This window comes from Platichthys flesus, chromosome 7, assembly GCF_949316205.1.
Source record: "Platichthys flesus chromosome 7, fPlaFle2.1, whole genome shotgun sequence".
NCBI classification, from domain to species: domain Eukaryota; kingdom Metazoa; phylum Chordata; class Actinopteri; order Pleuronectiformes; family Pleuronectidae; genus Platichthys; species Platichthys flesus.
This window is the reverse complement of record NC_084951.1, coordinates 10,288,193-10,314,301: the sequence shown is the minus strand read 5'-3', so window position 1 is coordinate 10,314,301 and position 26,109 is coordinate 10,288,193. Positions and strand designations below refer to the sequence as shown.

At 41.2% G+C, this 26,109-nt stretch overlaps 2 protein-coding genes and 1 long non-coding RNA gene across 3 annotated transcripts; 2 read left to right on the top strand and 1 right to left on the bottom strand.

Moving 5' to 3' along the window:
* Positions 1-1,467: 1,467 nt before the first annotated feature.
* On the bottom strand, positions 1,468-13,130 carry dalrd3 (DALR anticodon binding domain containing 3). Its single transcript, XM_062392418.1, has 13 exons — positions 12,462-13,130; positions 9,452-9,759; positions 8,890-9,200; positions 7,741-7,799; positions 7,551-7,652; positions 7,393-7,457; positions 6,991-7,049; positions 6,768-6,850; positions 6,346-6,472; positions 6,005-6,063; positions 5,480-5,596; positions 5,316-5,384; positions 1,468-4,884 (listed from the first exon to the last, which is right to left on the bottom strand). The coding sequence occupies exons 1-13, from the start codon at positions 12,693-12,695 to the stop codon at positions 4,765-4,767; spliced, it is 1,713 nt and encodes a 570-aa protein (XP_062248402.1). The 5' UTR covers positions 12,696-13,130; the 3' UTR covers positions 1,468-4,764.
* Positions 13,131-14,521: 1,391 nt separating this feature from the next.
* Positions 14,522-20,924, top strand: LOC133956490 (F-actin-monooxygenase MICAL2-like). Its single transcript, XM_062391589.1, has 2 exons — positions 14,522-15,235; positions 17,424-20,924. Exons 1-2 carry the CDS (start codon positions 14,710-14,712, stop codon positions 17,711-17,713), a joined length of 816 nt encoding a protein of 271 aa, XP_062247573.1. The 5' UTR covers positions 14,522-14,709; the 3' UTR covers positions 17,714-20,924.
* A 1,245-nt stretch (positions 20,925-22,169) lies between these two features.
* Positions 22,170-25,507, top strand: LOC133956491 (uncharacterized). The gene is made up of 3 exons (XR_009921152.1): positions 22,170-22,641; positions 22,897-22,952; positions 25,318-25,507. It is a non-coding gene; the product is annotated as an uncharacterized LOC133956491 (long non-coding RNA).
* Positions 25,508-26,109: the final 602 nt, after the last annotated feature.

Genomic DNA, 26,109 nt, shown 5'->3' with positions numbered 1-26,109 from the left:
GTCAGAATGATCAAGTCTCAAGTCAAGTAGATACATTTCCAATCGTACACTTCTGTAAACGACGAAGTAAAGTTTCATAAGTTTACTGACTGGTGACCCTTTCACTAATTAATTGACAAACAGGGTCTTAGAAAGTATAAAAAGAAAGTCTGAAGTGCAATAATCTGTATTTTAGGTCTTAAAAGTACTTCATGTGTTAAAATATCAAATACTAGGTCTTAAATCTTAACATTATTTAACTTGTTCAGTTATAGTAATGTTACTCTGGGAATGTTTGCATGTATCTCCAAAACCTGCATTCCCTTATTTTGTCCATTTCTTTTTACATATTTAGAAAAAAAAGAAGCAGCATTGGGAGAAGACCATTAGCTGAATACTGACTCACGTGTGTATGTGTGTGCACACAATGCATGGATATTTTGTCTGACTGCTGCTCATTACCGCGGGTCAGGACTGGTTGTGAGGAGGAAACATCATTAAACTGCTCCACGGATTTGCCACATTTATCCGCTGCGGCCGTCATGTATGCCTGCACATGTCAGGAGGTAATACCATTATTTCAAATCAAATCGAAAGATGAGATCTTATTCTCTGCAAGCATCCAAAGAGCCCTGTGCCTCTAGCCGATAAACACTGCAGCTTTTGATGTTTGTGAAATGGTCTGTCAGTTGTCAGTATGTGCTATGTTGGCAGGAAGACGTATCGAGAGTGCGTGGGCTCGGAGCATCTCTCAGTCACGTCACTGTCCAAAATGATATTGCAGGATGAAGAGGAGGCTGACAGCCTGAACAGGTGGAGGGAATCTGGTCCCTGGAAGCACCATCAATCAACTATATTTCCCTCCTCTGTAAAGAGATAAGGTTTTGTCTGTTAACACTCTGACTCACAGATGCAGAAAGTAACCGCTGTAAACTTTCAGTGACAAAAACTTGTCACTGAAAAAGCGAACATTTCATATTTCCTGTATTAGAAATTGTATTTTCCTCCACTATTTTTTTTGGTGTCTCATGGCTGTTATTTATCTACTTAAATATCAATATATATTATAATGTAAAAAATTACTAAATGAACCATTAACATCATTAAATAAACTGTAACCGAACAATCTCTTCTCATCCCTCTTCTTATTCTGAATAGATTATAATTGTGTTTTTAGTGGATAATTTTAATTTTAATTCCATCATTGTAAAGTTGAATTCATTGTGAATCAGCTGTGCTTTGTGTTAACAACATCCCATTATAATCTTCTCTCCATTCAATTTAAAGGACACACTGATTGTCTGCATTGTACTGTGAGGCTGCATGATAATCAGTGCTAGTGACCTTAACCATGCAGAAATGGTACTGCCAGTAAAACTATTAGTATGATAACAATGACTGGGTCAATCTAATCATTTAAATACAACAGAAGCAGTTATACAGTTTTTTACTCCAAAACTTATCACAGATAATTATAAATCAACAGGATGGTGGAGAAATCATTTATTGATCCACATGTGTAGTAGTAGCATAGCTTGGAAAGTACAGATCTGATTGAACACAGGAAAGCGTTACAGGTGAGACTCACAGCTGTGTAAGTACAGGAACTCGGGACATTTTGGCTGGTCCTCACTTTCTGACCCACTTTCAATGGACTGTTTGAGGGTCTTACTTTTAGGGTTAGAAGTAGGTTTTAGCAAGGGTAAGGGATAGGATTTAGGTTAGATTAGGCATAGGCATTTATTTGTGATGGTTAGAGTAAGGGGCTTGGGATTGTACTATACTAATGAGTGTCCTCGCTAAAATAGAAGTACAAGTTTGCTGGATGAATTAGGGTTAGACAGATACAACTGATAATTTTCATTTAGATTTCTCTGGGTTTTAGAGTCGTGTGATGGAATAAATACTTTTTGAACTAACAATCAAACCCAGGTAGTAATCAAAGTCTGGAGGAAAAGACGCATATTCCTCTAGACTACGAATTTTGACAGTAAACACTGTATTGAAGTTTTCGGTGCAAACCCTTGTATGTGCAAGTGTGTAGATTTGCCGATATACAATGAGGCAGAAACATTAGACAGGAAGTGAGGGAGAGAAATGCAGGTCTTCTCAAATGATACATTGCTACTTTAAATCCACATAATCAAACAGGATCTCTAGGATTTTTTACCCTGCACATTTCACAGAAATAAATTTATGATTTAATTTGTGATAAATAACAGAAAAATTTGATGTGACCCACAGAATACAGAAGTGGCTAAGGTTTTTAAGAAGCAAATCTTTGGCGTGTAATCAGCCATGAATCGGTCCCTTCTTTTCTATTAACGAGCTCCAGATGAGGGAACAGATAAAGGAGAGAAGGGGAGAAAACACCATATTAGGAACCCAGGCGAGGGGATAGGAAGCAGAAGAGAAAAGGAGAACGACCTTTGTCACATTAACAGGGTTTTATCTATTATGATGGATCACTGTTAACAGCATATTCTTTATATCCATGCAGTATGTGGGTTATTGTATTTATGGGGCCTAAGGGCGGTTTGCAACACTGGAGCAGCTTCTTTATTTGTATCAGTCTGACACAGAGGAAAACACAGAGCGAGGGAGCCAGTCTCAGTTATTTGCATTCTGCAGATGGGAATGACACTGTAGGTGGACAGATGTGTGTTGGAGGACGTTTGGCAGGAATACTTAGATGCAGATGAGTGGATATACTCACGGGTCAGAGACGTATCGAGATTTGACTCTATACGATGGAATAGCCTATAAAGCTGAGGCAATGCTGCTTATAGGTGCAGGACTGACAGAATTATAATTTTTCTTTTAATATTGATAAAGTCCATTACAAAGCTGTTTGCTTTAACGATTCTTTCCTTACATAGAAACACCTTTTTTTTTTTTTTTTTTTTTTTTTTAAATTGGGTTGTAGCTGTTTGATTTACACAGAAAACATGCTTCTTATCAGCATTTCCAGAAATCAGCTTTAAAAAAAGTGAATCACAAGTAGTTGAACACCCAAAACATGCGGCTCTGAAATTAGCAAGGTCAAAATCTGTATATGAGGAGTCATTGGAGAGGAAACAGCGAAGGGGAAGGAGAGAGGAACGAGAAATGGTGGAAGGTCAGAGATGTTGAGGTCTCATGGGTGAAAACATGGCAACACGAGAGTCATGATGCAAGTGAACAAATGGCATTTATACAGTATCCAGCATAAGGTATTAAAAAAAAAAAGTCCATCATCCTGCATTACTGCTGCTTTAATACAGCTGTATAATTACTATGGCAGTTAACAACAGTTACTGTAAACAAATCTGCTTATTGCAAACCTCTCTTTCCCTTTCTTTAGTAAAAACAAAGTCAAAAAACATCCCATAAAAAAAAAAATCTGACAATTCATGAACAGACAACATTTCATGCAGTGAGAAGAGAAATTGAAAGATATTTGATCTTCTTGTACGATACAACAGTTTTGTTTTTACGACAGGTAATTAAAAAAACTAAACAAGTTATGGCACGTTTTACCAAAAATGAAATTGCAACAAACACATTTCCCCGTGTCAGAGACACCGAAGGTTCAACTAAGGCTCATTATCTTTCCAACAGTTTATAAATTACATCTTATCTCATAAAACTCTTAATAAATATCTTATTTTCATGCCACTTCATGCATTTCCTAACATTTTGGCACAAAGTCCTAGATACTGCGAAGGTGCTGTTTGCCGTTGTACCTCTGGTACATCTTTGATACTGAACATTAGTGATTTGTCAAGCACAATAACTACAACTCCAGGATTCTGGAAAATAATATTAACACAGCATTTAAGACTCAGGATGCAGAATATACATATATTCTGTTGACATCTAAAGATTTTAAAACTGACAATAAATATTTCTATGGCATTGATAAATGTGAGGTGGCAAACTACAGTTCAGGCTGGACACAAGAGTAATGTTGGGATTACGGGACCAAAATAGAACGTTTTGTGGGTTGCTGGGTTAAAGGGCATACAAATGCACAAAATGATCAAATGACAAGAGTAGAATTTATAATTGAAAGCTTCAACAGAACAAACCTTCGTTAACTGAGTCGCTGTACATTTGCCACATTTGGTTGTTCAAATTTGCATCTCCATCATCTCTGAAGCTGATCCAATTGAACATTGTTTGTTCTCCATGTACAACAGGGTAAAATTATACTTTGCAGGTTTACAGCATGTTTCAGACTATTTCCACATGCCCCAAATCAGATTATTGTTTTCACACTTTGGTTTATGTTTATATTTTAGATCTAAGATATATTGTGATAATGTTTTAGTTTTATAGGAGCTAGCGGGCAGATTGTGTTCCCACAGGAAACTATATAAGAATTTTATCGACCTTCTCATCTTACTCTTGATCAGAAACCAAATAACAGGATTTCCAAAAATATTGATTCTGTGCATAGCTTCCTACCAAACCAGTTTGACCACATCAAGGTAAACTTACAATCCCCATTGTCACATTAGAGGATTGATGAGTAATGTTGTATTACAGTATGTTCAGCTACAGGGAATCATTCCCACTGAGCTGTAGAAGCTACATAGTGAGCAGGTGAAACAGTATCTCATCACTGGCTGTGACAACGCCAAAGACAGGGGAAGCTAACAATGTGTCACATGTACACATTAATATCCAAGCAAAGTGTTTATATGATGAAGCTACAAGCGTGTGTGTGTCTGTGTGTGTTTGTGTGTGTAATGGGTGGGGAGTTAGGGCTAACACTGATGGCCGGAGTGAATTCTATCGAGGCTATAGTTGCCTGATGGGGGGGAGGTTGAGGGTGTCCAGAGCGCTGTGGTAGAGCTCTCTCAAGGCTCTCAACAAGTACAGGCGACAAAACATCTGGTTGAAGAGATGAGGCAACGGCTCCTGGAAAGAAAGAAAGACAAAAAGAGAAAGAGAGAAAATATGGTAGGAGGCATGTGTGCGGGGTAAAAAAGAAAGGAACACAGAGAAAGTGAATGGAGAGATACAAACAGAGATTTAGAGAGAGAGATTGAATATTGTTGACCTAACACACAAAGTCACCAGACAGTGCAGCGGGCTCTTAATACACTTATCTCTGGATGACGCACAACAGAAAGGGAACACACACATCTAAACAAACATGTTTATCGGCATCATCTATGAAAACAAAGACTCAGGAGCACTTAAGAATCCACTTCAGTCAATAAATCAATGCATGTACCCTAAATAAGTTTTGTAAACAAGGGTCTGGTTGCTTTAAGAGCCAATATCTACAATCCAATGAATCCATCTTATCTATGGAAATACACAAACCGACATAAGTAGATCCTTACCCCCAGCACGTGGACTCTGTTGTAGTACGAGCTGAAGTCTTTACTGAGAGACACGAGAAATTTACAGATCTGAAGAACACAAAACACATTTAAGAGTTAAACTTACTTTAACTTCTCAACAGTAGACTTTGGAAACTATCTACATCCCTTATCTGTTCATCTACCTGTTCAGTCTTTATATTAACTCTGGCTCCTCCCCCTTCCCCATCTAGCACTTGTCCTGATTGGTCCAGCAGCTCGGAGAATGGGATGAGGTAATTGAAGAGGAGCAGCCACTCGCCCTGTCACAGCACAGAGACAAGATGTCAGGTGTCAGGATCACCACTGAAATGCTGCTGTGTGTAGAGACACACAGATATTGGGACTCAAAAAGTTCTGATTACCGCAATATCGGCCAATGAATACATTAATGAAAATTGGCAATGATTTGTAAATTGTCTTTATGAAACTTATTTTACAGTCTGAACGTGAACTTCATTATAAATTGAAACACAAATATAGAAGTTGAATTTAAAAACCAATCTGTCTGTGAAAGGCTCATATTGGACAAATGTTAAATTATTCATGCTCTGGCTGGGAGCCCAGATTATTGATGGAGAGAGAAAAGTGAAAACAAAAGGAAATCAGTGGGAAGGGCAGACATATAAATAATACACACAATAACAAAACAGTTTAAATTGAAGTGGTACCTCCTCTTTCAGAGAAGAGAAGTCTAGCTGGGAGCCCTCAGGGATTTCTGGGTACAGACCTGTTGGTAAACAGTGAACACACAAAATCCATAAATCATAGTCAAGCTTTGTCATAAGTAATAAGTAAAAATAATAAGCTTGGACTCTATAAAGCAGTGATTACCAACGTACAAAGATTGTGGAGTAGCTTAAGTGATTTGAGAAAATGAGAAATTATGATTTTGATTTTTCACGTTCTCTCTGATTGGACAGAGCATTTTGACACAGCTCCTTTCAAATCAGAGCATGGAAACTGCTTAACAAGCAAGAAATAAGGTCTGAATGAATAAATGAACTCTCACCCTTCTCCACTCCTCTCTCGTAGCTGTCGAACAGAGTGTGAAGTCGTGCACAGTTGTACATCACAAACACGCCTCCTCTCGGCCCTTTGGTGGACACGCCCCCTTCCCTCTGGACATCCAGTGTCACCTGCAACTGACAGCTGTCAATCAATCTGACTTAACCAATTCTATCACTGAGTAAATTGGCAACGATTTCACTGTGAACAGAGATAAAATTCCCAAATCAAACCCAGTCGCTCTTAATCAATCAATGTGACACACACACACAGGTTTGTGCAGCTATCCTTATTAGAACCTAACCACATCTTACACTTTTTTACCTTGACCTCAGGTCTTCTGGTCCTGAATAGGTCCTAAAGAGGCTGCAAGTACACACACAGCACGTCACCATCTTTACACACTCAGCTGTAATGAGAACTCACAGGACTACTGTGGACTGTAGATAGCAGCTCAAATCGGACTGTGGCAGAAGTCATGACCCTGATGATGTCATCCCACGTCTGACCTAGAGGAGGATGAGAAAGGTTTTAGTTTGTTAACTTCATCATCTCAGGTCAGTTTGATAAGTAAGGAGCCTAAAAACAATGTTACACACACACGCACGCACGCACGCACGCACGCACACGCACACGCACACGCACACACCTTCTACTTGATCTCCATACTTCATCTCTGAGGCCTCCTTCATCTGTTCTCTTCTCAGCCTGCAGAGGAGGAGGAAGACAGAGACAATAGAGGCTTGTTTACTCAGACAGTTGGGCTAAAAATACACTGCAATAACACAGATGAAGAAAAGCCCTGTCAACGCCAACTGGAGTTCTTTTGATGTACTTTTCATTAACTCCAATTGTATCAGTGCAGAGGGGACTCTGGTAATAGTGACTTGTGCGATAGTAAACATCTGTCTTGTGGAAAAGCAGACGAGATCCATAGGGAAAAGGAGACCAGGAAAGACAAGCGGAGACAGAACAGGAGGAAGGAAAGAAGTGGCGACAGGAAATGAGAAGAGATAGAACCATGTGTGTGAAAAGAAGTGATGTGTCTTACTGCAGGTACTGTGCAGCGGTGAGGTGAGACCCAGGAGTCTTCACAGGCCCACACACCAGATGTCTCTGCAGACACAGAGAGCAGAGCCGCTGGAAATAGGAACACAATGCACTACATGACCGTGTGAGTTTATGTGTGTACAGCATGCGTGTGGTTACCTGCGTGTGCGACGCTCCACTGGCTCTCCACAACATTGCTATCTGCTGCTGGCGGAACTCATCCTGACAGGAAGTCACATGTAACGCTGTTGCCATGGCTGCCTATGAACGATACAGTAAGGATATACCAATCAATGCTTTGACTGTGATTGCTGATGAGAAAATAAGAAATTGTGTGTGTCTCTCTCACTGTGCAGTCGGCTGTGGCTAGGTCCAGTTGTGCCAGGTGTGCAACACTGTCCCTTTGTACTGAAACAGATATAAACCAACAATCTCTTATCAGTCAACATATAACTGATATAACTGTTAACCTACTAGTCTTTCCCCTTACATAGGTGTGTTATAACACATGAAACACTGCCAAAGTATCAAAGGAATATTTGTTTGGCATTACATAAAGTATGGAAATCAGGGTGAAGCCTTGCCATCTCCAAACTGCCTGGCTTCACAGCTAACCATCACTGATTAGTATATAAAGTGTTTCTGGTTTTGTTTGTACAATTCATTCAAGAGAAAGGACCAATGGAACAGTTGTCTGAGTTTACACAAACATTTTACAGGTTTCAAAAACTGAAGCTGTCACTTTCTGTCAATGTGAAAACAAAGATCAAAATCCTGACATTAACACAAATGCACAGTTTTAAATACAAGTGTAAACAACCACCGAGACGCATTGTGATCTGAAGACATTAATCACTTGCCGAGATGATCTGGGACACATTTGACCTCATATCTTCAGTTGTGTAAACGGTGATGTGACCTGACAAGGTCGGTGACAGTAGTTAAAGTAACGAATGGACACTATCAGACACATCTTATGTATTAATCCTTTAAAAATTGACCCACTTCTCCATTATGTTACAAACCGTTTCTCCTAGTCAATGTTGCAAATACTGTTATTTTGTTGAGGTGTTCAGTTACATTCAGCATCTATTGCACTTCTGTCCGTCCTGGGAGAGTCCCCCCCCCCCCCCTTCTTTTTTTGTATTTTTTCCTAACTAGTGTTGAGGGTTAAGAGGATGTTGCACCGTGTTAAGCACTATTAGACAAATTGCTATTTATGAATATGGGTTATACAAATAAAATGTGATCGATTGATTGATTGATTGACTGCCTGACACTTTTATGATGAACACAGGAGTAAACTGTGATGTGGGTTAGCCGTCCACTTCATATCACCCAAGACCCGCATTAATGCTACAGGTAAACAGGATCAAAGTTGTAATCACACAATCATTTATCCCTTCAAAAAAAGAAGTGACTTAGAAAAAGCTACACGACACAAACACACAATTATAATATAACCATAAATTGTGGCTGAAAGTCATATCTAACTAACCTGTGCAGGTACCCAGGCTGGGGTCGTATCCCAGCAGCCCCACCTCCTGGAACACTCTTTTCAGGTTGACCCTGAGAGCTCCCTCGTTCTCCCCCTCCTCTGTCTTCCTTCCTCCACCACCACTGGTCCTCCTGCCTCTCTCCGTTTCCCTCTCTTTGTACGGACTGTTCTCCAGCGCCTCCTGGATCTTCTCCTCCCGCTCATCGTTGGTCCAGCTTGCTGGGGCTGTCGGCCAATCGATTCCCAGAGCTTGCAGAAAGGTGCTAATGTCGCTGTCTTGGGGAAGCGTTGGGCAATAGGACACTGCAAATCTGAGACAGGTGACATCGGCATGTCACACTTACAGCAACAGTTGTTTTCATTAGCAGGTCTTTTACTTTTTACAATTAATTGTTTTTTGTCTTTTATAGTGCAGAAAATATTGAAAAATGTTCATTTAAGTTGTCAGTGGTTACTTAAAGCCATTCCATTGTTAATTAGGGGTTAAATATAGAATCAATCCATGTAGGCTGATGTGATGGATTTAAGAGCCATTAGTGTTGAAATTAACTCTCACACTCACCCTTGTCCTCTCAGCAGCGCTCCCATGTGGTCAGCCAGCAGAACAGTCCTCAGCTGGCCTAGAGTCAGTGTATCAGGAGCCGGTGTGTTGGGTTTAGGGTGCAGCGCGGGGCAGTTAAGCACCACACAGCTTTGCCTCTGACTGGAGGGCTTGAGATACTCTGTGGCTCCACCTGCCAGAACGGCCTTAAAGGCTGCGGGCCGGTCCACCCTCACCCTCAGCCCTTCACCAATCACCTCCCCACCAGCCACAGGGAGAACCCCATTGCCACGCAGGGACAGGACCCTTGACATCACTGGCGGAGGGACCTAGGTGGATACAGAGACTCATGAGACTGCTGCATGGATGAGACAGACACGAGGGCAGAAAAGGTTGAATTTCAGGCAATGACATCTGCATAAAAGTCAAGCATGAGAAAAATATCAGTTTCTCAGCATTGCACATTGACCCCCACAAACAGGGCAAACACTGGCAAACAGTACACAACATTAGATAATGACAACAGCAATGAGAACTAACAAGGACATCTCATTGAAGTGAAACACTGACAGACAGTTGCGAGCTGGGTTAGTGACAGGATGTATTATTTAGTGCTGCTATTACACTTGCGCCAAAGTAGGTCATATTGCACCTTATTGACCTGTATCTATGTCCGTATGGCAATATATTAAAGTGGCAATCGGTTGGGTGGGTGATGTCATATGCTTTTGCGGTTGAGAATTTACTTCAGGGAGGTTGGGTGTGGGAAGTAATTGTGGTAAGATTATGGATTATGCATGTTAGTTTGACGTCCATCCATCCATTATCTATACCACTTCTGTTGAGGGCCAGGGGAAGTTGGAGCCAATCCAAGCTACACCCTGGACAGGTCGCCAATCCATCTCAGGGCTGTTATATAGAGACAAACAACCACCCACAGCCACATTCACACTTAAGGTCAATTTAACCTAACCCCAGTCTGTATGTCTTTGGACTGTGGGTAGAAGGCAACAGAAATACCACGCAAACACAGGGAGAACATACAAACTCCATACAGAAGGATTAGAACCAAGTGCCAAACAGTGCCAACCCCGTTACCCTGCTTACCCATGCTGTCCTGTTAGTTTGGTTTGTCATGTTTTGACATTGTGGTTTGACTTTGTGTACTGGCATACAGATATTGTAGGATTATCTCATTTTATCTCCTTTTTTTGTGGTGCGACACTTAATTTTTTCAAATTAAAAATACAATAAATGTGATTGTTTCGGGGTCAAATTTTTAAGAAATACATTTCTCCCAATACGATGTACTATTAGTGCTATTTACTGGTGCTGCCATCATTATTAACATCATTACATCTATCAGTCTTGTTATTTTCACCATAAGAACCAGTCTGACCGAATGTCTGTACACAACTATTCCCGGGTATCTCTCTCTCATATCTCCCCCATCTCTCATCTCTCGCCACAACCGGTAGAGGCACATGGTAGGGCTCTGTTTGAAGTTTCTTCCTATTAACCCCTTGTGGACAAATGTCGCGAATTCGCCTCAAACCCCATTCCGGTCTTAATGCCGCCGAGGTGAAGATTGTGCCTGATTGTGCAACTACTACACATACCAAGGAAGGTATTGGAAACACACTCTGCTGCCATCTAGTGGTCGGAGTGGAAAATATATACAAGCCCCTTGGGACTGTCCAGCAAAATTATTTTGAGGTATTAAGCTGTATTTGAAATACTGTGATGATGGAACAGCAATGATTGTACAGAAACATTTGTTTTTATTCAATTTCAAGCAAAAGCAGCATCAATCAACATACCAGAGACTGGAAAATGTGTTAAATTAAGGTTATGCCCCATTATGCCTAATGTCGCTAATTTGCCTCATACCTTAATTAAATATCTATTGCAGATGATAAATTGAAATTAACAATCTCCAAATAATTAAGCATCTGTATGACAGCCAAAAACACATATAATATTTTTTTTATATAATTGGAAATGAATTCAGGCATTAATGGGTTAAAGCTATTTTGATCTCCCAGTAGAGTGTTTTCTCATTGTTCGACCAGTTGTGGTTCTCTATCAAGAGCCCGACACAACCAATGTTGTGATTAAGCGGTTTGCTAAATAAAACTGCATTGAATGGAATGATACATGCGCATGTTGCATAGAAACTACCTACATATAAACATCAGCCTACAAAGGGATGCATGAGGGGGTTGACAGATGCACTTGTTTAAATAATTTACGTTCAGGCACAATGTTTATAAAGTCATGATTGACTGTTGGTCTGACTCGAACATGCATTTAAAAAAGGAATTTATGTGCGTTTCTTGACTTGCAGCTGTGCGTGTGACCCATATGCCACTCATGAGTTAATAATGACCACCGCAGGCTGCCATCGACTATTCGATCATGATGGGACAGCCAGTCAGCGGAAACTTCTGGTATTTATGAATCCCCATGTTTTTGATTGTAAGTGTTTTTACAAATATGTGTAGGGTCTGCTTCCATAGATGTCTGCTTCCATCATTTTTTGTTTTTTGTTCAGGCAGGTAGTTGGACACAGCCTTCTAACGCAGATAGTTCCGGTCCTCTGTTCCCATTGGTCGAATCCCGTCCCGAACACCTGACATTTAAATTTTAAATCTCCCGTTTCATTTCAACACAATTTAGAATGCTTTGTTAGCACAAATGTGGCGAACAATTATTATTGACATGTGTCATCTGGGACAACACAAGATTTACATGAAAATAATAATATAACTACATTACTATTACTGCACTAACGACATGAATTCGCACACTAGCTAGCACGATTCCTTGGGGAACTATAGTGCCTAGCGGAAGAGTAGAAGGTGGACTTCTTCATATGAAAGTGTTAATTAAAACCTGACGTTGAAAACCGGGCCGTTGTCTTTAGATAACATTTCTTCTTCGGTGTGTTTATCCTTTTAAAAAAACAGCTATAAAAGGAGCATACATGCCGTTAAAATGCCGCCCGCCCTGCAGTTACCAGTTAACCGACCTGTCCGTCCGCATACAGCGTGTTGAGCATCGTGGAGGGCGACAGAAAGTCCCTGTTCCGAAGGTTCTTCGAGCTGCTCTCCTTGAACCACAGCTTCTCCGGGTCGGGGAAGATCCTGTCGCCGTCTCTCCGGCTGGACTCGGGCACATTCTCACGCTTCCCCCGCAGTGCGGAGCTCAGCGCCCGGACGGTAGGGGTGATCCGGAGGGGAGAAGGCTCCTCGATGTTCTCCATCGCCACCCTCCGACACTAACAGGTGAGCTAGCTACCAGGGTATCAACACATCCACACCAAGCTCTGGTCAGCCATTGAAGTGCGGTCAGTCCGGTTGTTCCTGATGGAGTCTGTCGAGTTACATTACGGCCACACGCTTTCAACACTGATCGATATTGGCTGGAGGGGAGGACTGCATCGGCTGTTTTTCCTTGGCGGAACAAGTGAAGTGCAGTCCGTGTTTCTGCCGAGGGAATGTTTTGTGCTGGACCAGTAGGAGGGGCCCTAATGGCATATAACAGCGCCCCCAAATGCATGACACAAAAACTGCAATCTGAACTACACTACATGGCCGAAAGTATGCGGACACATACTTACCTGTGCTTGGTGTTGGTGAGGCCTGTTAGCTCCATCAAAAATCCTAAAGTGATGTTGTAATTTCACTCTTTGCACAAACAAAGTGTCTGATAGTATTTATCAATTATTTTTAAAGACCTGAAAACATTCTTATTTGAATCGTCAAACAAAAGAAAATCATATTCAACTTTTTTGATTACTTTTTAATAATTTAAGACATTTTTAAAGGACAAAATCCCCAATAATCAGCTCCAGCTTCCCATAAGTGAAGTCGTTTATACACTAGTCTTTTATGATGGTAAACTGTACCTGAATATGCGCTCTTAATGTCTCCTAGGTTGTTCCTCAACTTCTGATATAATAACATCTTTTAAATGAATACACATTGAAAGTAACCAGCACCATATGCTGTAAAGTCTAGGTTCACCGCAGCTCAAAACTCTGCGCTGCTCATTGTGACTTCACATGCATGTTGAAGCTTCACTTTTGCGCAGGAGTGTCTGTGTTCACTTTGTATTATATTGTAAAATGTGCACGCACAATAAGTTCAGTGACATTACAACTTGTTTGTTTGGAGGCCTTTCATAGTTCATTATTTCATTGTACAAGAGTTATGTGGCAAACTGATGTTCCAGTGATGATGGGGCTGTGTTTTTTCCTGTTGTAAATAAAGTGTGATTTTTACCTATTATAGTAAAGTTAATTATTTTTTATTTATTTCATAAAATACTACAAGAAGTTCATACCGGTTCATACCACTATGATTGCTTATCATAATTCAAAATCAAGCAAGAAGTTGACCTTTTTATTAATATTGTTATAAAGAGATCAAATCAAATCAAAGTTTATTGTCACGTGCACCCATGAGAGCGTCATCGGAGCAGTGAAATTCTTATGACATGGCAGGCAAACATCTACGCAGTAGGCGACTTTACAAAATGACAAAAAAAAAAATAACATACTATGTAACATAACATATAACATAACATTGTAACATATGACATATAACACAGTCAGGTGAATATTAAATTAAGTAATATGAATATATGTATAACATATAACATAATCAAATTAAAGTCAAAGTTAAATATCCAGATTTGAAGAAAAAAATTATAAACTATAAAGGAATGCGCAGCTATATTTTTTTCAATAAACTTATCAATAAACAAATAGCTAAATAACAAAGCACAGATAAATGAACGACCAGATATAAAATAATTCATTTTCAATGCAAGGGGTTACAAAGTTCCACAAATGAATACAAACTGATAAAATTAAAATAAATAAGAAAATATATATATTAAAATAAAATAATAGCCATGTATGAAATTTTGACGATAAACACTGAACTAGGGTTTAATTTAAGAACTTAACATTTAAGGATTTGGAACTTGCCCAGTAATATAATGAGCATTTTTTTTTTTTTTTTTTACTTTCTCTTATAATTTGAAAACCCAAACACTAAGTCAACACAGCAAAGTGTAAAAGCATCGTAGATAGAGTCCAAACTAAGCCACAGCCTTCTTTTTAGCCAGCCGAGTGAGCCATCCACAATAGACCATCTTTGAGCTCGTCTTCTTCCGGCTCAGAAATGTGACGTAAAGGGCGCAAATATACAAGGGAGGTCTTTGTAGTAAGTTGAGACGCTTGAGCCGCAGCGTTTCCCTCACGAGAGAAGATGCACAACTGGCAGGAGAACGAAATCAAAGAACTTCTGAACATCCGGGGCACGGAGGCGATCCGCAACCAGATCACAGGCACCGTGAAGGACTCGGTGGTTTACAGCCGGATCACCAAGCAGCTGGCGGAGCGGGGGGTGTTCAGGTCCCACATGCAGGTGATCAGCAAGCTGAAGGCGCTGAGGAAGCAGTACCTCAAGTACCACCAGCAGAAGATCCGCTGCGGGAGCGACCGCGTCGACTGGCCGTTTTACGACCAGTGCCACCGGGTCTTCGGTTGCCCCCCCGTGGCGGTGAAGCGCCAGAGGAGTCCCACGCCCCCGCTGGAGTCCTCGCCTTCGCCCCCGCCGCCACCGCCGACCCCTCCGCCACCTCCGCCGCCGCCGCCATCCGCGCTCAGCGACGAGCATCATGAGGTCGTGGTCGGCCTCTGGGACGAGGTGGACAAGCATCTGGGTCCCGTGGAGCCGGAGGACGACGATGACCAGTACAGTCCACCAGAGCAGCTGCACACCATCAACACCAGTGAGTATATGTGTCTGTGTCGGTAGACAGAGTGAAGACCTGCAGGGTCCTGGGACTCAACACTGAGGGCTCTTATCAAATATCCAATCCAGAGTACAAACTCTCTCAGATGCATTTATAGTAAATCCATTTGAAAGGACACAACTTGTGCGTTTCACAGATGAACAGTCGAGTATTTATAACTTTGAGTTTCCCCAGATGGAATATTTTCTACAGTCAATCACAAAGAGCGATTGAAACAGTGAGAGATGATAGATTATGATCTGTTAACCATCAGATTATTGAACTTTCCAAATTAAAAGCAGACTGAAAGTCCACCTGACCCGAAACAGAGAGGCTGAACAGCTCCAGAGAACCTCTCGGTTAAATAATTGGCTGCTCGCTGAGCTCGGCGTCGGGGTCGACCTCTGCAGATGTGTTGTTTACTGCACCAGCATTTCCTATAAGCTGCCTGTGACCCAGGGAAACAGACACATCCAAACAATAGAGCACTTCCAGAGGGGAGCGACTGACTCTTCTCACAGCTAGACCCCGTTTAAGTTGTGAAACCTCTGTAAACTGTTGCAGCTGCAGAAAGAAGGAAGCATTTGTTGTGCTGTCCTGTAGACCTGAAACGTAACTCCCCTTTCCATTCCAAAAGTAATGTTCTGCATAAAGAACCGACAAAGTTTTCAAAGATTACAAACGGTCTGACTTTTCTCCTGTCTTCGATGAGGCATACGTTGTTTTGCTGCAAAAAATGGGTGTGGACATTTTTTCCGGACCAAGCTTTTCCCACATGAAGAACGCAGCAGGAGATTGTCCGGGTCTGACATGTTCACAACAACAGGAAACGTCTGGAACATTCCATCATCAACGCACCCACTCACTCTTCTTTCCTTTTACCGGTGGGGGGGGGGGGGGGGGGGGGCTGACAGGAAATGTTCTGGCACATGTCTGGAGCGTCTGACGCGGACAGTTGCGTTCTCACATGCAGCCCGGCTGGAAAATGTCTGAGCTCCTCTGAGCCGTTTTCATGTTAAATAATATTGTATGAGAGCAATGCACAGTGGAGCGTTGGGTCTTAAATATGTGAGTGAGTAATAATTTGCTCCAGAAGGTTTTACTTTAAAAAACAACCCCCCCCCCCCCCCCCTGCCGATGGAACTTTCTACTTTAATGCCGTTCTTGTCCTCCTATGGCGACTATCGGTGTCTGTGGCTATGCTCAGTATGAATCAGAACGCTCCGTCTGTCACAGTCCACTATTTAACCCACCTCTCCATCGTGGCTGTTATGTAATGACCCTCAAATCGTCCATCCGACCGGTGCTGGGTCAATACGACCACGCTGTCAAAGCCTAACCTCTATGCTGCTTGTGTTCCTGTGTTTGATTAGAAACGTCTGCAACACACACCCTCTGGTTCCCATTAGAAAATGCAGCCATGCATATTAATCAAATGCACCCGGTAGTCTGTATTTCAGTTTTGTGCGTTCGTCGTGTCTACACGCTTTCAGACAACATGCTCTCTGTTCACATTACCCTGGAATCTTCCAGAGGGGCCGTATGTGAGAATGCAAATGTCAGAGTCGGTGGCGCCTGACATTTTCCAAAACTTTTCCTGCCAGCCCCCCCCTCCGAGGTAAAACGACTGGAAAATGTCAGGGTGAGCCCATGTGAGGATTCAGCAAGAGAATGTCACAGTGAGCGAGTGGGTGTGTTCTAACCCTTTTAACACATGGGGGGGGGGACAAAAGATTACAAATATTCCAGGAAGAATCAAGACCTTTTGGGGCTGACACCGGTGTCGACGCGCCATAAACAAATACACATGATTTCTGCAGTGGAATTTATACATCATATCCTGCCTCCCGCTACTTAGGCCCCGCCCCTTGTCTGAGTGCTCCAGACGTTTCCTTTTGTTGTGAACCCGTCTCACCCGGACAATTTCCTGCTGCATTCTTCGTTTGTGAAAGGCAAAGTTCAGAAAATGTCTGGACCCAATTTTTCCGGACATTTTCTGGAGTTCATGTCTGAGAGCAGCCTCTGTCTGTAACTCGGTTGTTGGCTCTGCTCTAGATTAGGAAAAAGGAAATGACTGATGTTTAGTGAGTGTAAACATGCAGTTTACTCTATTTAGAGTCACAGAGACAAAACTATACAAGAAGCCAGGTCACTCTCAGGTTGCTTTGTGTCTTTGGTTTCCCAGCGTACAAGGTGCCAACGAAGAAAAGGAAAACGACGGTCATGGACCAGGTCTCTGCTTTAGTGTCGGCCACAGTCGCCCAGCTCAGAGAGATGGACGCCGCCATGCAGGCGCAGGAGGACGCCCGGCTTCAGAGGCTAATGGACCACGAGAGGGAAATGCAGAACAGTCTAATGAATCAGCTCGCGGTCATGCATGAACGGGTCAGTCAAGAAAACCATGAGAGACACATGGAACTCGTTGACAGGATACTCTCTAGGTTCCCTTCGTCTTCAGCCCCATCAGGCCGCTGACCGGCTTCCTGTGTGGGTGAAGATGGTGAACGACAGGGTTGTCCTCTTTTTGAGGTGAAGGGAACATGTTTGACTCTCCCCTCCACCAGCTGACTAGTGCCTGAGACCCCGTTACTTGTTTTTAATTTTTTTTTACTGTATTTAAAAAGATCATTTTGCATTTAACCTCAACCCCATTGGCCTGCAGCGGATACAGATTCAGGTTGAACCCAGACCAGGCTCCCACCACTGCTCTGATTCACTGCTCGTGATTTTATCTGTATTATCTTAAATTATTATTTCATTGCAAACTGACCGTGGTGTCAAACACACAAATGTACAGAAACAATAACCAAACACTAACCTGACAGGGACAGAGACTCTCCACCACTGTAGCAGCATCATAAACCATTTGTTAAATGCATATTGCTATGCAATATTCCCCCAAATCGTATATATATATATATATATATAGATATATTATCTTCCAGTTGTGAAATGATGTATAATTGTGTTGCAGTGTTTTGGCAACTGGTTTTGATTTTGACGAACATGTATATTTTTAATCATGATATTTGTATTAGTTTAGAAAGCGTAACTTACACACAGCTTTGCAATTTTCTGTGTTAACATTAGTGCAACAGGTCACGTCAAATGATGTGAGCAAGAGCTGGGTGGGTGTGTTCTCACAGACGCACACAGACTGTTGTCCATTCGTCCATCACAACATTCAGTCTTTACTAAATATAATTCATCGTAGAAACAATTTATTTAATTATTTTCTAAATTTCCTGAACATAATAAGCTCATGTGTTGTAGCGCATATATCAACTGTTGGTTCATGTGGAGTGAACTGGGCTGAGAGAAATAACGTCCTCTGCAGTGTGAGGCTGCTGAATCTAAATCTGGAGACTTTCAACACCTGCAGTGTGAACACAGCTTTCCGTTTGCAGGAAAGGAGACAAAGGTGTCGCAAAGCAAACCCCCAGAGTGTGACGTGTGGTCGGACGTGCTGTGCCTCTCCCACCACCTCAGCTTAGCATGTGGGTGTGTGAACAGTGAGCCCAACGCTCAGGCAAAACAAATCATTGGCCGCCGTGGCCTTTTGTTGTGGGAAATGATCGAGTAAGCGTTTGCGTTTGCTTTCATTTGGGAGCGTTCATATGTAGAAAGAGCTGCATGAGTTCAGTAGAGGGGGCGGTCGCTGCACATCACCCGAGGAAATGCTGTTCAAATGTGTCATTTAGAGAAGACGCGGCTGTGTGGAACATTGATGTAAAGATCATGTTTCAGCTGTAACAGTGCTGCAGCGCCCCCTGGAGGGAGAGGAAGCCAGAGATAGCTCCAAAGACGAGTCAAACGCTGGTGGAGGAAATGCTGCTCCTCAGTGGTGTGTGTCTGTAGCACAGGTCATAGGGATGCAAAGCAAATACTCAGAAACTGATAAAGGTTTAAAGTTGTAAGATTTAATAAACATAAAATGCAGTGATGTTACATTGAGTATAAAAGGTATTGATAGACTTCACAAACTAAGAATATGAAGTTATATGCCAGTCGCTGTATGAAGTGTCATTCTTGGCTGACACGGAATTCCCGGTTGCGTTTACTGTGTTCAGCATCCGGGAGAAAACGTGTCATTGAGGAACAACACCTGTGGTCCAACCAAAACTCACTCGTCAAACCAAAATTCAGTCGTTGCACACAAATACACCTTTTAACAAACCAGCAACACAGCAATGAAGTGCTTTAATGTTGTTACCTTCACTTTCTTTACTGATTTGAATGAAAACAAAAGTGAAATCCTACAGTGGTGAGCTCCTAACCTTCACTCTAATGAATCAAGTAAACCACTCATAAGCTAATCAGGCCTTGGTTTGTCTGTGTGGTTCAGTCAGCTGGGATGTGTATTCATATTATTATACTTTTATACTGTCCTATGTTTTACTGTTTTAAATATATCATTGTTTTTTTTTCTTTAAAGGAACAATAAAGTTTTCAGCTGATATATAATATGAAAAAAACGGTCATCTGTGGTTGAAACGTGAGGATGTGAGCCAGGATTCGGTCAAAAGGTTTCGTGGTAAAGAGGAGAGCTCGCCGTCAGCCCGTCTGCTGAGGGGGTCCCGTGCGATGTGGGATGGAAACGGACGCCATAACCAGCTGGAGTCCAGATTCACAGCTGCATTATGGGTTCCGTTACAATCCCACCCACCAAAACAAGGGTCAGGGCTCAGGTCCGGGCAGCACAGCACAGCACAGCACGCTGAGGAGAGGAGAACAGTTGTTGTGAACAGGAGATGAATTATCAGAATGTACGGCTGCGTGTGCAGAATATGAAAACGTTTTTACAAGTTGCAGATTTTGAAAGTGACGTGTCCTGCATTTGATGGAAAAAATGAAAGAACACAAGCATTAGATACCAGCCAAATCACACGGAAAGATTCTGCTGAACGGCATCCTACTTTGTGCACAACCCACATTGAAAACCGTACCTGTTGTGGTATTACTTTTAGAGGGTCAGTTCACCAGATAGTTGTGTCAAATCTTTGTAAATCTCTCTCCAACTGCTGCAGACTGAATCTGAACTCTTTCATATTTTATGTTCCTGATCTCAGGCCTCAGACAGTAGTTTTCTGTGTGGGACTGTGAGCAGCAGGCAGTTGTGTTTAAAAAAAAGTATATGGTTTTAACACCTTAGCTTCCTCCGGCTCCATTTAGTCTGTTTTTGTTTTTCAGTGACTCTATGATGTGATTACAAACCACCAGCAATGAGTGTTATGAAACCACTGAGCTGTAGTTTCAATTATTATTATTATTTTGATCACTCTTCAGTAACTCTTCATTTTTTACTCTTTGACAACACCGACAGAAACAGATTTTGGAAACTTGGTTCACTGGACGATAACAAATAATAAGACCATTGAAAGTCCTTCATTCACTCTGATGTTACTGAGTGAAGACAGAAACAATATTTATGATTAATTTGAACGAGCATATCTAAGACACTGAATATTGTGGGGAAAGATTATTTTAATAAAAAAAAAAATACAGATTCTTTTTTTTTAAAGCTTTGCAAACCCCTGTTAACCCAACAGTCTTTCATTTGCAGCATTGAACCGTATTCCACTGAAACCGCATGAAGAGGAGGGCGAGTGGGGACACTTGCAGCTTCCTCGTGGTGCAGGAATCAGAAAGAAGAATGAAAAAACATTATGGCTGTTTGTGGAGAAAAAGTGTAAAAGCTCAAATAAAAAAAAAAAAACATCCTGAGGATCAACATACTTAACTTTCAATATGGTGAAACTAAAGCTTCATCAATCCCCCCCACCAAGGACCGTCCGTTGCAACCTGCAGCAGAGAATCTTCACCTATCACTTAGAGTTTCACGCTTTATTAATAGTCCCTTTGTGTTGCTGCTCCATCTCGAAAAACCTGTTGTGTGTCGTTGGCCGAGAGGCGGAGGAGGGCGAGCTCCGGGGAGCACGAGAGCTCAGCGTTAAGAGGAATAGCTGATGGACCGATTCAAAGGAAGAAGAGCTCTGAGAAAGAAATATGAAGGAAGAGATTTGCATCGGAGGATTCCTTCCTGTGGAGAGTGAAACAGGTTTTGAGTCACTGGTTTGAAACCGCCGCCGACTCCCCGTGTCCTTAGAAACCTTCAAGTAAACTTGGAAAATGATGAAATAATGAGGCAGCAAAAAGAAAAAATACTTTGATAAAACAGCACAAGCTCCAACATGTTTCCAGTTTGTCCCTGGGACTTCAACCCCTGATAAGAAACCCTGCATGTTTTTCAGCTTGCTAAAAATTAAAGAAATGATGGAACAAACATATACTCGACAATCCATAAGACACAGACAGATTGAAGGAGAACTTGTGGGGACATAGTTTTCAGAAGTTGAATAAAAAGAACAAATGGTGTTCAGAGGGTCAAGGAAAAAAAAAACGAAGCAGGAGGAATGAAGGCAAAGTGAAAGTGCACGAGCAGCTGACAAAAGGACACTTGTGTGAATAAGCAGTGATTAAGTGGCATCTTAAAGTTTCTCCAACTCACCGACATCTCCGCTCCGTGTGTCCCCACGCCGGGGTCCCGTCCGCCAACAGCTCAGAGTCTCCACTTCCTCTTTAAATATTCTCTAGAGATTCATTTCACTTTCACTTCTCCTGATCACACACACACAACTCCTCCTTTCCTTCCTTTACCCACTCCCTCCCCTCTGGAGAGAGCAGCCACTCTCTTGTCTTCTCCGTGTCCCTGGATGAACTCTCAAATATTCAGATTCATTTGTATAGCACCAAATCACAATATGCATATGTAGAGGGACTCTAATATAAATGCTCTTTTTTTTGTATTATTGTTTAACCTGCTTGTTTGTGAAGGGAGCAGTCACTCAGTCTTACATCTCATTTATCAAACCTAAACTGACCCTTTGGAACACAATTTGAATGTAGCCTTTGTAATATGAGATATTCAAACACTTTAATAGTATTTATTTTATACAGCATGTGAATCTTCACTGATTTACTGTCTCCTTTCTCCGTTTCCACACTAGTTAACATCAAGATACAATGTTACGATTATTTTTGATAGAACCTCAGTTCAACTGGTTCCAGATGTGTTTGAATGGTAATGGTCTGTTTTTACATATTTGCTTATAGTCTTGATTTATATAGTGCTTCTAATCGCAATCGCAATCGACACTTAAGCACTTAAAATCATAGCTTTTGCCATTTATACACTGATCTGTGTGCAGCACTTTCTATATCACTCATTACTGGTACAGTTGTCAGGGTCCAGGGTTCAGCGTCTTGCCCAAGGACACTTTGGCACGTGAAACGGAGAAGACATGGATCGAACTGCCAACCCTCTGTCTAGTGGAAGACCCGGTTTACTCCATGAGCCACAGCCGGCCCCTGTGTGTTTGACAAACAAAACCCACGTCACTGTGGTGAGTTTCCCTGGAAACACTTGAAAAACTTTCTGGAAATTATCCACTAGTGTTAATTTATCAAATGTAGATTTTTAATGCTGTGAGCACCTCACAAGATACATTCTTTTAACTTCGTGGTGTTGGTGGAGGCAGAAAATTCGGAGCCAGTATTTCAAAACCTGGACAAATAAATCCTATTTATTGTTTTATTCATCAATGTTTGTATTTTTGTGCTTTCAGTGAAAGCTTTGTATTTGCTTCCTGACTCTTTAGTTCCCTGTGAACCGGAGAGATCCTCCGTACCACTGATGTGAAACTCCAGACCACAGGTGACTGAACGTCCAACTACCATGATAGTGTTTTATAAGTTTGTCTAAATCAGCACAGTTTTAAATCTCTACTCTAAAATGTTACACTGTAAGACAGAAAAATAACATTACGTACATTTTATGAAGGAAACTATGCTTAGAAGTATGTACATTTAGTTTTCATGTAGTTTTGGTCCAGTTCCCCCCCCAAACTTTTGACCACATTCTTAAGACTTAGAACCAACCGTCTTACACCAAAGAGATATCGTACAAAATACCACACAACACTGATTATAAGAATCAATCTGAGCCTCAGGTGCAGCAGCACAATTCTGCTCTCCTGTTTTTAATAACTATTATAATTTAACTGCGTGTTAATGACATGTTATTGGAGCCTCGGTCTGATGTGCAGCTGTAATACGATGAAATCGGTACTGGACTGGATTTAGTTATCACACACAACTGTGGCTCTCAGTACAGCCTGTACCTTCACTAGAGCCCGACAGTCCCCTTCCATTAAACAGGGTTCATACACATCTTGACCAATGGATTTCCATGACTGTTCAATAACTTAAAACCAAATTTCCATGACCGAACATTTTTTGAAATTTCGGTGTATACGCGAAAAAGTGACAAAATGTAGTATTCAAACTAACAATGAGAATTCCAAGGCATACAGTATACCTTAAATGACACAAACTCAAGTATGCCTGCTTATATTTTGAACAAATTTCTTTAAAAGCATATGAATGATTTAAAACTCAGCGTAAATGTGAACAACGTTAAAATATGAATAAAACAAATTTCCATGACTTTTCCCAAACTTTTGGGAGATTATTTATTTCCATGACTTTGCCATGCCTGGAAAAACACATTTTTTAAATTCCATGACATTTCCATGACCGTACAAACCCTGATTAAAACAAGCAGCACCACAGTGCACCAATTCACAGAAATCTGTTCTCGAAGTTCCGGAGTTGTTTAACAAGTTCCATTAAATATTCCCTGGAAACCTATAAAAAGTAAAAAATGTCCTATCTTGCAATTTAAAGAAGGCTGAAGAAAATCTCCTGGCTCTGTCCCCTGATGTTGATCCAATCCTAAATTCACTGGGTTCTTCCCTGACACATACTGCATCTCTCAAACCAAGTTTCATGGGGATCTGCCCTTTAGCTTCTGTGTAATACTGCTTACAATAAAACACACAAACAGACAACATAATAATGTATGATCACGAGCTATTAACTGTAACCGGGACAATTTGACTTTGAACTGAGCTCTGTGTCTTTGTCATGTCAAACAGGCTCTGGCCCCTGAACCTATAGTTTCTACTTGCTAACACATCCATAGCAGACATGACATCAATAGTCATATGTTTAAATTATAATAGATATAATCATAGTGTTTACAGCAACAAGATCAGACCTAGTCAGAGTACTGGTTATTGAGATTTGAATTTCAGTTGCATGTAGGGTTGCAAACTCCGTGAATATTCAAAGTTGGAAACTTTCCATGGGAATTAACAGGACATTTTGTGGGTAATTTATACTAACTGTATTTACCTTGTCATATACAGACAAAAATATAAACATTTTGTTTTGTCATAGGCTGATTTGAGCCCTTAGGAAACTTTGGGCACTTGACTATATGCTTCTGCATCTTTGTGTCATTCTTAACATAGTGTAACAAATGTACACAGCCTTTCCTTCTACATTGGCTGAGGTGAAATGTCTCCACACGAGATAGTGCACGTGGAATTGTTCTGTAGAATAAGATGAGAAAAAAGCTTGTAAAAAAACACTAATGCAATGCTAGAGATATAGATTTTTGGCCAAACAATTGGAATCGTCTTTAAAAATATTTTACAATTGATGCATTAATGAATAGAAAGAGGCTAAATGAACAGATGAACAATCCTCAATCAGCATGTTAATATATTTCCCCCAGTTATATAATTTAAACCTACCTGACTAGTCCTGCACACTACAGCAGGCCTCAACAGCCCTTCTGTAGTGTGCAGGATGCTGGGAATAATCTGTGCATGTGATGGAGAAATGCACAGTGGAGGGTTGAAATTCAACGTGCAGCGTGTGCAGCATTCCATACATCTTAAAAATAGAGATTTGAATGAGGTTTTTATTGCTCAGCGTTTAATTTGCGTATATACATTTTTTTTTTCAAAATTCCCGGGCTGAATATTCCCATGGAAAGTATCCACCCCTTTGCAACCCTAGTTGCATGTCAGTGTAGTTTAGGGTTTAAATTAGTTGAATTTGAAGTGAGTTTTCAGATTGTGACACTAGTCGTAGTAGTAGTACATGTATCAGTAGTATTAACGTTCCATATGATCCTTGTGTTTCCTCATGTAAAATCCCTGATCTTTCAGTTGCCTGTAAACCGACTCGTGTTAATCACAAACATCTGCCTGTGACATGACGGACGAGGTGAGCTGATGTCAGACAGGTGCGGCCAACAGACTGTGACCGCAGGAGTCCCATCAGCCCGTCTGGGTTTCAGCCTGGAAAGTCCGGTGAATTTGGTGCTGGAGCATGTGACCCCCCCCCCCCCCCAGGAGACGTTCAGCTGCCCCAGGGCGTGAGGTGAGGGAGGTAGAAGGAACTGTGACCTTGAATGTTCTTTACTACACAACATTGCAGCGTGATTGGATGAACTGGCAACATCTGGCGTGCACCTCCGTACAATTAATACTGAAATCAATGGCACGTTGCATTCTTTTACTTTGTAGTTCATTTAATTAATTTCGGTAACCTTAACTTCTGATGAATAACTCATTTCTTTAAATATCTAACTGTGAAGTTTGTCAGATGAAATAATTTGGATTTCATTTCTGATTTTACAGTTTGGTATTAATATAGTTGCAGCTGTATTAATCAAATTAACTGCTTCCTCCATAGACTTAAACTACAAAATATAGACAAATGTACTCAAGTAAAACTAACACAGTAACTTTCCAAATTGCCTTTATAAAATGTCTACTGCTGTATCGTTTAATACACTAGTTCAGACTCTGCAGTCTTAATAAATGATGCTGTAGATATTGCTAATCAAACATTTGCAGGCATATTATTTCATAGGTGAGTCTCTGTGATGGCCTCATCTAAATCTATTGTGGCTGTAACCAGTGATTTGTAATACTGTTACAAATCAGAACAGATAG

Bases quoted from the DNA above. Each gene is read 5' to 3' on its own strand.
- LOC133956490 (XM_062391589.1), top strand. From the start codon at position 14,710: ATGCACAACTGGCAGGAGAACGAAATCAAAGAACTTCTGAACATCCGG. The intron at 15,236-17,423 runs GTGAGTATATGT...TTGGTTTCCCAG, and splicing joins GCTGCACACCATCAACACCA to CGTACAAGGTGCCAACGAAG.
- dalrd3 (XM_062392418.1), bottom strand. From the start codon at position 12,695: ATGGAGAACATCGAGGAGCCTTCTCCCCTCCGGATCACCCCTACCGTC. The intron at 7,800-8,889 runs GTTAGTTAGATA...TATCTGTTTCAG, and splicing joins CAGCCTGGGTACCTGCACAG to TACAAAGGGACAGTGTTGCA. The intron at 7,653-7,740 runs GTGAGAGAGACA...TATCGTTCATAG, and splicing joins TAGCCACAGCCGACTGCACA to GCAGCCATGGCAACAGCGTT.